Here is a 14,906-nt window from a genome sequence, read left to right on the forward strand (position 1 = left end):
TAACATTTTAAAATCAATATGACACATATGAGAGGAAAATAGAATAAATAAATTAGTATTAAATCCTGCTATTAAAATTTTCTTACCCACACAGCAGTGCCCTTCCACAAGCTTAACGTGGATGGGCGAGATTCAGATGCTGTTAAGTGCCTTACTAGTGACCATCTGATAAAACTGCTCTGGTCAAAAGAATAATCCTGAACAACTTATAACAGACATATGCTGAACCTGAAATCATAATATAAATTTCCACTGATTTTGAGGAAGTTTGGTTATGTCTGATTTTTATTATTTTTTTCTTAAATGATTTTTATCATTTGGCATTGGGGCAATCCCAGGCACAGGTACAGGCTGAGTGGAGAAGATTCAGAGCAGCCCGTGGAGAAGGACTTAAGTGTGTTGCTTGATGAGAAACTGAACTTGAGCGGGTGGTGTGCATCCACAGCCGGTAAAGCCCAACCGTATCCCATATCCTGGGCTGCATCAAAAGGAGCGTGACCAGCAGGTCGAAGGAGGTGATCCTGCCCCTCTGCTCTGCTCTTGTGAGACCCCACTCGGAATACTGTATACAGGTCTGGTATCCTCAACATCAGAAGGACATGAACTGTTGGAGCAAGTCCTGAGAAGGGCCACAAGGATTATCAGGGGGCTGGAGCACCTCCCATATGAAGACAGGCTAAGAAAGTTGGGGCTGTTCATCCTGGAGAAGATAAGGCTGTGTGGAGACCTCACAGCAGCCTTCCAAAATCTGAAGGGTTACTATGAGGATGCTGGCTAAGGACTCTTCATCAGGGACTGTAGTGATACAACAAGAGCTAATGGGTTTAAACTTAAACAGGGGAAGTTTAGGTTAGATGTAAGGAAGAAAATCTTTACTGTGAGAGTGGTGAGACATTGGAACAGGTTGCCCAAAGAAGCTGGTGGTGTTCAAGGCCAGGTTGGACAAAGCCTTGAGCAACCTGGTCTAGTGGGAGATGTCTCTGCTCATAACAGGGGGTTTGGAAATAGATGATCTTAAGGTCCTTTCCAACCAAAACCATTCTATGATTCTATGCTTCTATGAAGAACATAAAACCACAAATGTGTCTGCACAACATTGTATAATGACTCATAATAAATACTAGGACAAAGGTAGTTTCTGATTATTTTTCATTATTAATAATGTTATTAAAGGTTATAAAAAAACACATGTCAGAACAATTCCTGCACAGGGGTAAATAAGCTGATAGCAAAGATTAATATCACAGGTCTTTCATTTCATGGTATTTCAGGAACAGAATAAATTTCACTTAGGAGGAGTGCAGAAACAAATACAAGAGAATAGCATAATCCCTGAAAATCTTTGGTGTACAAGTTACATAAATTACCACAGGAGTTCATTAGACTCACTCTTTGTGCTCTTTTATGTAAGTGTTGGCTTACGTAACTCCTATAACACATGGAATTATTACTGTTCAAAACCCAAAAAGAGTGGAAGGGAATTTACCACAGAGAAAGACGGTGTGTTATTGTAAAATTTTCTACTGCTTTCCTCTTTCTGCTTGCAGCTTCATTTCACTGACAGCAACATTAATGGAATCTTCCTTGGTGGCATTTGTATCAAAAGGAGACATTCTTTTCATAAATGCTAGAAATAAGTCATACATAAAAAAAAGAAAAAAATTAAACCTCTTCAGAGAAATGCACACATTTTGCTGACTGACCATCAATGTTTATATGAAGCATATATTTCATTATGCAATATATACAGATTTTAATACTATATAATACAAGCAAGGCCAAAAGCTTTCTTATACAGAAGAAATGTAAATTGGATTTTTAATTATTTAATTATTCCACTAACACTTATTTTCCATTTAGTTTTCCAGAATTTTTGTTTAAGACAGACAAAAAAAAACCAAACCCACTCAAAAAAATTCTGACGGAATATCTTTACCAATAGCATGGACTAAAGTTAACAACTGGCACTGAACAAATTCAGTGCCATATGGCACATAGGATGCCATACGATTGTATGTATAGCACAGCGCATATATAATGCTTATTTCTAAATACATTTTATTGCATCAAAATCTAGACTGTATGAATTGACAGAACATTTTATGATGAAGTGCTGGAGGAAAAGTCCAAATATCCAAGCATATAGCTATTATTTAACAAAAGGCATAAATTCAGGGGAAGAAAGTGGGTATCACCTTATACCCTTCTAATGGCCTTCCTTATATCATAAGAAAAGAGGTCTTTCCTGATTGTTTGTAATAAATGTCCAGAGTGCAATTTTTTAGTAGTCCAGTAAAACTGCATCAGTATATAGCCAAAATTTATTTCATAGGGAGCAAGTCTTCACAGTTTGATTAGGAGGAGTGAGATGTTTTCACTTTTAGAAGGAGAATGAAATCACTGTGTTTGGTACATAAGTAAACTAGTGAGTTATCATTTGTCAGCACAAAGTTTTCAGTATTGGCCAAAAATTATGCTACCATATGCTATTTTAGGAGTACTTCCTGTAGTTAGTATTCAAAGTAAAGTGAAAGATCATAAATAAAATTCATTGCTAAACTAAATCAGTTTGCATTTTTCAAAGAGATTATGTCAAGTTTCCAGTTATTCCAGGTTCTTGTCCTAGAGCAGTGTTAGAAGGTTTTGTTCTAGAATGGTGCCCTGCAGCACCATGATTTTACAATGTCTTTTTACTTTTAATTTATTTATACATGTAAATACAAGTAGTCTTAAGAACTCATGCAAAAGTATAGGCAGAAGTATAAAGACATATCAGCATACACTGCAGGAGTTAATTGTTATGACAATAAAAATCAAGATTCAGGACAACTTGGGTTTTTTGAACCACGATCTCATTCCTTCCATATGCCATGTTGACACAACAGTGTCGCGTATCACCAGAGCCAAAGCGTCAGAGAAGACTCTGATCCTAGTTACAGAAGTTAGGAAGACTGGTGGCTATTTTCTTCTTCATAAAGTCACAGCTTATGAAGCCCTGGAACATAAATTCCCAACAACAACAGAAAGCCTGAAAGCCATATGGTTAAAACCTTAAAGTGATGAACTGCACAGTGAGAAAGGCAGGACTCAATTCACAAAGCTAAAGCAAAGCATGTGTGACTCTAGGTACCTTTGTAATACAATATTTAAAAAAAATAATACAGTAGCCATGAAAAATAATTTCTGAGAATTATTCTTTAGATGACAACCAAAAGTGACATCACTGACCAACTGTTTTGGTTTCACAATTCAGAGTGCAAAGCATGTCTGATGAACGCTTTCTTGAATAAATTATTTTCTCAGTTAAATGTCTTCCTTTCTAAGAAAATGGTTATAAAATAAAAGCTCATTCCTACAGCATCTTTAAAATAGTTTGATACGGAAAAGCTGTTATAACTGTAGATATACTACCAGAAACATGAAGACCAGAAATAAAACAGAATGTTAACGTTAATTACTTTTCCTTTTAACTGCCTGCTGCACTGGCAACTTTATATGTATGGAAGGAGTTTGTTGTTCCCTTATTTATTTTCTCATACCTTTCGTCTCTTTCTTCAACCCGTTTTAAACCTAAATCCTGGGATTCCCCTTGCAGATATATTAAACTATATCAAACATGTCTGCTCTCCTTCCTGGTGCTCTCCACAAGTCATATGAGACTGACATTGGGAAGGGAGCTTCTATAGAAGGGAGCTTCTATAATCTGCAAGGATTCATAAATTTAAGGGAGATGGAGTGGGGAAACATTAAATCAGAAAGGCTTGCAAACTACTCCCAGAGGTAAATGAAAAAATAAAAAGTCTATTCTTCTGTTTCTGAAGAAGTAAGGAGATAAATTCATCACAGAAATTAGTTGATGACATTTATAGGTAGATTAGTTAAAAGCTACAGGGGATTTGGGAGCAAAAGACCTCAAATTATACTTCGCTGTCAAAGTCTCAAATTATAACTAATTAGTATCATTACTGAAATTAAAAGTTCATGCTGTTCATGTGACTAACATGACTGAAGCAGCTGATTTTAACATTTGCCACTCACTGGCAATCACAAGAAAAGCTCTTTAATGTTAATACCACTGCAGAATTTTCACTGTCCTCAAAAAACTATAGCAGCAACTTCAAAATACACATTTGACTGGTGATTAGGTTCAGCATAAAGGTAAAACATTCAGTCACTAACCAAAAATCTATGGAGTAATGCACATACCTTAGTGCCATAAGCTACCACATACATCTACAAAGAGCTGAGACCTGTGGGAAATCTATGCCTTCCTGAAATGACAGCTAGAAGCATACTCTAGGACATCTGAAATGACATCAGGCATTTTCTCTCATACTTACTTACTAAGCATAAAAAACATGCAATAGCACTAACTCCTGGAAGTAAAGAAACAGCAAAGTGAGAAATTAAGAACACCATCTTCATTCTCTCAGAGTCAAGTCACAGATTGAAAAAGTATTCTATGCCTACTTCTCTGTTTTATCCTCAGAAAATCTGATTTTTATAGAATACAAGTAAGGAGCAAACTCTAAAGATTTTTGTATCCAGTTTCTTTCCCTTAAAATCAAATAGGAAAAAGTAAAACACATTCACTGTTTTCTTACTTTTTTGTCATTCCGTGCACTCTTCCCCCCCCCCCTTTTTTTTTTTAATAGCTTTTTACCATCTGGGCAAAAGAGCAAAATTAAAAACACTCTCAGCACCATTCTCGGATTTGGAAAATATGAAATATGAAGATCAGCTTAATTTATGATGTGGAAAATACCTTCCTAAAAGTTTTCAGCAAAAAAAAAAAGAAGCCATGGCCCCCAGGCCATGCCTGAACGTGGTTTCAAATGCTAAAGACTTTGCAAATATTTCATAATGATCGACTTATTGAATCACTACTATCTCTTCCATTCATCATTTTTTTTTAACCTCCTTCTTTTTAGTGCTAGTAAAAAAACCCTCAGTTGAATCAGAGAATAAATATGCAGAATTGGTTCATGAGATAGGTATTCAGATCACATGGATCCTTTTTCTCTGACAGTCGCCTAAAATTGATTAAAAACTACTAAAGCAACAATGTCCTACCAAGTTCCATTCGGGTTAAGCAATATAAAGATATTGCAATATTTTAGGAATATTTATGCTGCCTCTTTAAATTTCAACAATTTTTTGCAATGGAATCACAGAACTGTTGAGGTTGGAAGGGACTGTTAGAAGTCATCTAGTCCAACATGCCTGCAAGGTATGGGTTATTTCTTTTCTATACCAGGCTGAGTTATACTTTGACTTGCAAAACTGATAGAGATGAGGTTAGGAAAAATGGAAAAACAACTCTGAGTCAGGGGAAACTATTCCTGAAGTACAGACGAGATGGAGGCATTTGCTGTTATGCTTTATTCCTACCACGAATTCAGTATGCTCTGCAGAAATACATTAATCACAATCCCCAGATTCTAAAGGGAAAAGAAACCAATTATCTTTAACTTCATCAGATCAACTGAGGACTTACTCGTGAGCAATAATGTACTGCAGCACTCATTCTATAATACAAAGGTTTGAAAGAGCAATGAAGCCTGAAATAGGACCTGCCATTACATAGAATGCAACTTACTGAATAGGTTCCCAGTACACAAACTGGCTATGTTAAAAAGAAATGGAAGGTAATATCCTTCCAAGAAAAAAAAACCAAAAACACCTTTTTAAGGGTTTTTAAGTTAGTTTTGACACTTATGAAAACGTGTATCTCTTCCAGATAAAGATCTAATGTCCTATCTTTTACTGAGCAGCTCCTAGCTGTATCAGAAATCCCATAGTCTTGCATGACCTGAACTTGTATATGCACTAAGGGACAGAAAGAATAGTTAAAACCAGCTACTGAAATAGAAGCAGAATTAGTGAATTCAACTTTCACTGTTAAACTGCTTGCTACACAAGCACAGACTAACTAGTACAAATGAAAGATCTGGGAAAGAATCCTTGGCTGAGGATGTTTCTCTGGTACCTGAAAAGTTATTCAGCTTACACAGGTACGATTCTTCAAGCAGAGATCCAGAATCTAAGTGCAGCCCTTTTTCTAAGTGCAGCCCTTTTTTATTGGCATAGATTTGGATGACAGAATATATTGTATGTCCCACCTAAAGCAAGTTAAATAACTATCAGTGGGATGCAATGAAGTACTTCCTAGACAAAGGCATCTATCCAGTATCTAAAGCCAAAACACAGGAAGTGTCTTAAGATGGTTCTAGCATTACTTTTTTTTTGTTGAAAAGTAGAGTGTCTTACCCTTTCAAGTAAAACAGCTTCAAAAGAGAAAAATACATTACTTGCAGATTTTTTTCTATGAAACAATACTTACAACCTGAATTGGAGAGCAGTGATCTGGACAAAAAGCTGTTTTGAGTTTGCAAACTAGAAGATGGAGCAGCCAGTTCTATATCTGACATTTCAGCCTCCATTTTCACGTTCTGTGGGAGCCAAATAAAAATATTTTTATCTGTTAAAGTTTACATTATCAAAAAACATGCAGCAGCACACAGACAGGTATATGCTGTGATTTCACCATGCTAGAAAATTTCACCCATGATTCGAATTTGCAGAATTCTCAGTGTTGCAGTAAAGTTTAAATTAATTTGTCTGTGAATCTCAAGCCCAATTCATCACACAATCTCTCTAAAAAAAAAAAAAAAAAAAAAAAAAAGAATACTTTGCATTGAGAAAAGCATTAGAAACAGTGTGAGTTCTTGTCACTACAGCAAGTTGTAAAAATGCTCTCTTTTCTGTTTACATCACATCAACAGTTCAGGATAAAGCACAGTGGCAGGGCAGACATCAGTGAATGATAAATCTCTCATCAATGAATGGTCCACGTTAATTCAGTGAAGTTCCATGGTCATGTTGTCATGGTTTAACCCCAGGCAGCAACTAAAGTACCACACAGCCACTCACTCACTTCCCCTCGCCCCCCGCAGTGGGATGGGGAGGAGAATCAGAAAAAAGGTAATAATAAAAATTACATTCATTTTCCTTGCCACTGAAAAAAATCAAACTTCATTGTTTTCTCATATCAAAATACCTGAAGCTGCTTTTCAATTTTGTAAAACTATTAAAGTCTGAAGTACCATGTTACTATTTGTGGCCAGACCCACTCAGCACAGCCTTTTAGTAAGGGAAGTCATTTGGTCTATAAGCTAAAAAAGGATCATTTTAAAAAGCCCATTTAAACAAAAATCTCCATAAATCTTTATTAGCATTGCAGCAAGTAGACCCCAGTTGCAATACCTTCCAAAATAAGATTAAAAGCTTGGCTTAATATCCAAATTACTCAGTTTCTTTAAATGAGAGACAATAATAAACAAATGCATCAGTTCATAAAACACTCAGTTTTGCTACTGAGTTCTTATCATAAACAGCCTCAGGGAATTTTGTTAAAACATTTTGCAATTTATCATTCATGCTGCTACAAAGATGTGAAAACTAAACAGAAAACAAAATAAAATTCAACATTAATTTAGAGATACAATGAGCTTTTGTCCCATCACTGAAAAAGGATTTACTCCTATTAAGACTAATGGGAATTATACATATTAATCCCCTTATGTGCTGATGCGAGACTTAATACCTATAGTGTACATAGAACAATAACAACTTTTAAAGAATAAAAAAACTTTTTGTCTTTTCAATCTGCTTCCAGAAACGTTATTTTAGAACAGGGCTTTTAAACAAGCAAGGAGCTTCTACCGCACTGGCAATACAAAATGGCTTTCTCTTTACTCATGTGCTTCATTTACAATTACACCTGTATGCTGCATTTGACTAGAATGTCAGTAATTCGTGGCAGGGAAACTACCCTAAGATATTTACATTTATCAATCATAACATTTATCTTTAGTTTTCCTCTAGCTTTACCTTTTGATTTTGCTTCAGATGGTATTCTTTATTATTTATTTTATTGTATATGTTATATTTATCTTCTTTTCCCCCAACATCTTTATCTACTATCATTTGTCCTTTCTTGAAGTCATGACTGTTGTACTTGATGGTATTCTGACAGACTGTGGCCTCTTTAATTGCCGGCAATTTTACATTTTAACACATACAAATAGGAACTATGATTTTCCTGGGCTTCTACCCAGCAGGTATTTTACAGCCATTTGAAAAGACTACAAAGGTGTAGGAAGACTGAGTGGGGACAAATGAAATCATAAGAAAGAAAGAAAAATAACTGCTATTAGGGGAACATTTAATATCAGTTTCATGTTTACTCCTTAAAATGAAGAGGCTAGGACCCAGGATTAGATAATGCCTGTCTGAGATTAATATTGGCAAGCAAACTGAAAGAGCAGTATAACATGAAAGGCTAGAAAGAAGATCATAACAAAGGAAAAAGATAACTTCCATAAGTAATTTTATCTAAAATTGTCACTGTACAAATTTTACAAGAACTCCCTTTTAAAACCATGCATTTTCTTATCACCTACCAAATAACTGTCTGCTTTGTATAGCAAAAGCACTATGTTATCTATAGAGCATTAATCAAAACTATAAGAATGAATTTTGATGTCCTTAAGTTTACTTTCTTCCACCAATCAATTTTAGAGACAACCAATTGACAAATAGTAAAAAAAATAAATAACAATGCATTTGAGTTAGTTCCAAGAGAGGGTGAGAAAGGCAAGCATTAAAAAGGATTTTTTTAGACTAAGCTATCCTGATCACTGAAATCAGATTAGCACCCGTCTGTTACTTGTTTTTGAACATTCTGTTCTATTTGTAACAGCCGTGACAGCAAAGAGTACTGTATGTCATGCAAAACCCCAATTAGGCATAACTAAATGGAAGCCATTAAATGCTCTCTTTTGTCTAAAGAGGAAATACTGGTTTGGAATCAGCTTTGTACTGCATTCTGAATATAGAGTTCAAATCACACAAGCTCAGTAAGTTCAGTCAGCTTACTGCAATATTATATTCTACCATCAGCTGATTGCATTCCACTTAGCTTTTCAATATTTTCTAAATTTCAGAGGCTACTGAATTAGTAACTCTTGTGTGAAGCCAAGAGAAATTCAAGAAAGCGAAGATTATCATTAGCAACAGATGAAACCGAATCTGTCCTGTTTCAATTCTTTCTTGCAGAAAAGCAAGATGTTTTTTTCAAGTAGCTTAATACCTTCTTACCACAGCAACTTAACTGAGCTAAAATACTCTGTATTTATTTTACTTTTTTGACTTTTAAAAAGACCTACTGCTAAGTATGCCTTCATTTTACAGAAGGAAGACCACTACGGAAGAGGTGGGGAACACAAACAAAGGGGTTTTATACACAGTATGTATATAGCACATTTTTAGCTCAACGCTTAGAGACACTGGTAAGATTCATTGCTAAAGTATCTTGATTCAATTGTGATTAAGTAGCTGAAATACTAGCATGGTTCTTCAGTTCTGATCACTTATTTCAGTCATGCCCACAAGAAACTGCAGTTCTACCAAAGTAAGCTGCTACCACAATGACATGCAGTGACAAACAGTATGACAATGAACAAGCTATTGAAAGAAAGCGTGTTAACAGTTGGAAAGGCAAACTCATTACAGGCAATGTTTCTCAACAGCACTGGATTTGTCTCGCATGGAGTTAGGAAATTATGCTTAGCCCAATTATCAGTCCACTGAGCGATCTCTAACAAACCACTTGTCCTGTTTGCCTGGATTTTATGCATAAAACAGACATCCTATCTTTTGTAAAAAATACAACGGGCAACTCCTGAAAAATCACAATAAGAAATCTAAAAATTAATCATCCTTTTCATGAAGGAAACAGATTTCTGTATTTACCTTTTACATGAAAGGACAAGGGAAAATTGAACAAACTAATCAAAAAATTGCTGCAGACAGCAATTTGATAAAGCAGGTAAACCCTTCAGAGTTGTAAGACTCAGTAAGACACTTTTCTTCGAAATTTTAAACATTTTTGGAAAACATCCATGGCACTTTCAAATGAAGACAAACTTCTGTCATCAAATTTTACATCAGCCATGGCAGCTACACAAAACAGAAACATTCATGTGTGATTTTAGTCTGTGTTTGTACTAGGAGTTAATATGCATCAAATAAACTTATGCTGCTGACTGCAAGTAATTGGGAAACAAAAGTGGAGTACACACACATACCTTGAATTGTTGAACTATTCGTTTTGAATCTTCCAGCTGTTGCTGTAGAGAACATACTAGTTCTTTATATTTTGTATACCTTTCCTCAATAACCTCCCTTTGGCAACGGGACTCCTAGAAATGGATTGAAAGATCTAAATGGTTTCATAATCTGAAAAGCAGTTAATAAATGTTGGCTGTAAACACAGGTATCACCAGGAATTTTCAATACAGCAAGAATTAATTAATTACTGTCTTTCAGAGGTTGAAATACAGAGGCCATACAAAAGCATGTAATGTTAAAATGAAAATAGGTTAAAATGTGAACAGCCTCATCCTTAAACGGTGAAAGATTGCTTGTAACTCCAAAATTCATTAATATTGTGCCTTCTAAGAAAGAAATTCTGTAATGGTGAAATATTAAGCACTTGAACAAAAAAAAAAAGTTCTAAGGATATGGACTAAACAGAACGATCTTCAAATGAGAAAACAGAACACTTCTCACTGAACTAGCTAATCATTCACTTGAATGAATACAACTACCAAACAAGTGAGATATTACCAAAGATTTACTTTCTCTTTCCTTCTCACTTCCTATGAAAACACTGAAGGAAGAACAAGCTAGCAATGGAAAGCAATGAATGGCTTTGAAATACTTCATTCACACATACTACTTGAGAATAAAATAGGCTATTGTACAAAATATCCAATGTATTATTTTCAAATATAAGAATTAATGAAACTCCATACTGACATCATACTCATGGCTAAGATATAAAGCTTAGCTCTCTTGAATAATAAATTATGTAATAAACAGTATGCAGTTGTTGGTAAGGACTTTTTTTTTAAAAAGAAAAAAAAAATCTTTACAAAATTAAACATCAGGGAGAAGGACAGAGCTCAAATTAAGACAAAGAATTTGAGTTCCAATCTCACAAATGCTGCCTAAGTGATAACTACAGCAAATCAGAAAATGACAGCGTCATTTCATAGCGTCATTAAGCAAAAGCATGCACATGTGAGGGAGACTGTAGAAACCCTACATTCAAGCTTCCGCTTTGCCCAGCTGAGAGCAGAATTTTTCCTGTCGCAATGCAGAACCATCAGAAACAAAGGGCAAATGCCAATCTCTATTAGAGCAAAAAGCTCTTCTGGGGTTACCTGGAATGTGAAGTTAAAGCTAGAGCTCTCAACAATATTTTTTTTTAAAAACCCAAATATTTCAACTAGCACTTGTGTTCCTAGCTGTTGATGATGACAACAATAAAACAGCGTACAATTATTAACACATGACCTTATGCAAGTACATTTAAAATAACAAACGCTGTAAACAAGTATGTTTTGAAATGTTCATGAGTACCTCAGAATAAGAAATTCTATATAGCAAATAAAATGCAACTCATTATGCATTTGTTGATATGTGATTTAATACTGATTTTAAATTTATATTGTGCAATGAGATTCTAAATTCTCTTTAGTAAACTACCAACTTCATGTATGGAAAGTAATAATAATACAGTGGTTTAGCCACTTAGCCACTGAAGATCTGATATGAAGCTTATGATTTGACAATACTTCACCACTACTGTCAATGTGGTATAATTTATTTAATTTAAAAATTTTCATTTTTTAACAATTAGCATATCAGAATTCACCACTCAGTACAAATATTCTGAACCAGCAATTAGGACTTGACCTATTATGCCCAGTTAGCAATGTTTGTTTACATTATGGAGCACCTCAGCAATGTTACTAATTAGGACTAAATTTATAACCTCATAAAACATGAAAATAGATTTCTGTATGTTTTGTCTATATAATATGTACTATGTAATTTTACATATCTTATTAATTAATTCATACATATGAAGAGGACATTAATTAACTAAAATATTTTGGAAATACTAAAAGAATCATATGAAATCTGTCTCACTCCAATATCTTTGAAATCTTCTAACAGGCTCAGTTTCTCAGGAACAGTCTCCAGACGGTCTAAAGCTACTTGAGTATGCTAAAGAACAGAACACAAGATAAAACAGAAAAGTTAATCAATTCTTTCAGCCATCTTAGACATTAAGAATCTATTATATCTATGGAAAACAGGTCTATAGGTATGTATGCGTCTGTAAATAAAACAGGTCAACAGTAAGAAGGCTGTTAAGAAAAAATAGGGACAAAATAAAACATACAGCAGAGTTTCCTTAATTTGAGTCTCTCTGAATAGTTACCAGTTTACTGAGCAAAATAATACTTATTTACAGTTTTGGAGTTTATGTAGCCTTCAGTATGAAATTGTCTTTTATTGCACTTCAGGGAATAAAAAGCATTTAACAAAAATATAAATCTTTACTCACAACGTTTATATCTTTGTAGTTAAACACATAGTAGAAACTTTTTTTTTCCAAATACAATTATGTGCAGTTAGCACTTAGCTAAATATAAAACTATCAAATTTCGTATTTTTGTTTTAGATATATGGTATGTACTGCTGAAGAATGAATTACCACTCTAGGAAGAGTTAGGGTTGGACTAAACAACAAGATTTCACATTCACACCAGTGACACAAAAACTCTAGTGTGTAGCAAGATGCAAGGAACCGAAGAAAATTAGTGTCCTGGTTTGGGTTTTCTGAACAAGCGGGTTGGTCATGTATAAAAAGTAGTTATGCCCCACAAACCAGACTCCTCTGGAGCTTCTCAAAAAAGTGTCCTTCTGTTATTTGCTGAAGAGCAAGTAGAGTAACAATACTGCTTATAGTTTCTGAACAGTGGGCATTTCCTCTACAGTTCTATAAATTACACTTCTTTGGCTAAGGTTCTGTTAACCTGGTATGCAACCTAATAATAATGGATATCATTAACCATGTTACTGCCCTGGCACTTTAAAGCAAAAATCTATACAACAAATACAATTCATCAATCCTGAAGTCAAATATGGTTATGCTGTAAAGTCTGCAAACTGAGTTAATTTGCCCTTAACTACAAAAGCTCTGCTGCTAGTCTTGGAAAGTCACCATCTGACCAACACGAAAGACATTCCCTTTTAGTCTCAGGCTTAAGACCTAAAGAGACTAAAACTTTCAATCACACCAGGATAAAAAAAAAACCCAACACTGGGAACCTCTCAGCACAAGTGCACTCTACTTCAAAAAGATGGAGGGAAGAGTGAAAAGTATAGAAACAGAAATGAACAGAGTAAGCCCAAGTGCAGACACACCATCCATTTAGAAGCAATGACATCTGTCTTATTGTTTGCTTCTTTCGTAACAGCTCCAAACATTCAGATTTTAAGATCACAAGAAATATGGTTTCCATAACTAATGAAGGTCAAGTTTCATAAGCAATGAGATTCACTTGCATCTCGCAAGGCTGAACTTGTAACCAAAATTCAGCCGATAAACTAGATTAGGTAGTGAACGTGGGACTGTTTTTTCTGCTTCTGTAATCATATGTATGCAGAAATATAATGTATGTAAAATAATTTACCTACTTTTCTGTAATTAGGAAGAATTTGTACTGGCAGTTAATACACTGACAATATTGGAACCAATTTCTATAAAATGACCCTGTTAAATCAGTGTTCCATTAGGGTTTTTTTAGCTTTTGAGACTAATGAGGTTCAAACAATAATCTCCCACCCTCTCAGAATAAACTTTTACTCTTAGATTGCATGCTTAGCTAAAAAAGGGCTCTCTTTTCCTACTATTATATTCTGCAGTAGGAATGCACGATGCAGTAGGAAAAAAATAGCCAGGAACTCCCAAATCTGGTGCCTTTTTCCAGGATAATTTGTACTTTTCACACAGTACAGAAGAGAATAAGAATACATTGTGGTCAAAATTGTTAGAACAGTAACAGCTCCATTATCACAGGCAAGGGGAAAGAATTCATGAGAAGGTTGAATTAATTGTTGCTTCAAGAACAATAGGAAGATTAAGAAGCCTAGAAAATGGGATAAAAGGATTGACTGCAAGGAAGGATATTTTAGATTCCAAGAAGTATCAGAAGAACTGTCAAAAGTAAAACAGAATAAAACAGATACTTTAGTCAATTAGTGAGAACAAGAAAATAGAGACAGGGAAAATAAGGCATAGATAATTTAGATATGAACACAAAACAAATTAATATTTCTTCTTTTCTTCTATACTAACATATTAATTCTGTTACATTTCAACAAAACTCAGTCAGAATTAATAAAGATTTTTTCTTCTAACAAAAACCAGTAAATTCTTCTTTCTCACCTCATGCAGGAGAAAGGAAGTTTATATTTCACACTTAGCTAGCTGTATTTGGACCAAAACTAAAATTTACTGTACTATCTTCATAAGAAGTCCCGCAAAATTTACCTATGAAGATTTTGTAAGGAATAAAAACTAATTTTTCCTGAAACATATCTGTTTCTTTACCAAAAAAGAATTAGAGAACCTGCAGTAATATATTAATTGGGCAGGAGGCCTACATATTGTGCATAAAGTGTTTTTCACAGATTACAGTGTAAAAATGTTTTTATAGCTATAAAATACCTCCTTCCTGTTTTCAAAATGCTACTATACATCTCAACTTGAAAGTAAAGTTGCCTAGAGGTATCTATCAATCTCTAATGTTTACCTCTCATAAGAATGAACCATTTCACTTTTACCACAGTAAAGCGGTATTCATTCATATTTCATGCTTCATTTACAATGGCCTTATGTTCATCAAAGCATTAATTTTCCACTTCATTAATTTATGATAAGATGCAATGTTTGCTGCTGCTTCACAGAGTAGCCCCTGGTA

The 14,906-nt window shown here is 34.6% G+C and overlaps 1 protein-coding gene across 1 annotated transcript in view; it reads right to left on the minus strand.

Annotated features, from left to right (window-relative positions):
- Nucleotides 1–1,089: 1,089 nt before the first annotated feature.
- Nucleotides 1,090–14,906, minus strand: part of CEP128 (centrosomal protein 128) — a 112,958-nt gene continuing 99,141 nt past the window's right edge. Inside the window, exons 21-24 of the mRNA XM_080619344.1 lie at nucleotides 12,064–12,141; nucleotides 10,152–10,265; nucleotides 6,344–6,452; nucleotides 1,090–1,627 (exon numbers count right to left, since the gene is read on the minus strand). Coding sequence (XP_080475470.1) covers nucleotides 1,521–1,627; nucleotides 6,344–6,452; nucleotides 10,152–10,265; nucleotides 12,064–12,141 — 408 coding nt within the window. The 3' untranslated portion in view covers nucleotides 1,090–1,520. The remainder of the gene's footprint in view (nucleotides 1,628–6,343; nucleotides 6,453–10,151; nucleotides 10,266–12,063; nucleotides 12,142–14,906) is intronic.

The sequence above is a fragment of the Psittacula echo genome, assembly GCF_963264785.1.
Source record: "Psittacula echo genome assembly, chromosome: 5".
NCBI classification, from domain to species: domain Eukaryota; kingdom Metazoa; phylum Chordata; class Aves; order Psittaciformes; family Psittacidae; genus Psittacula; species Psittacula echo.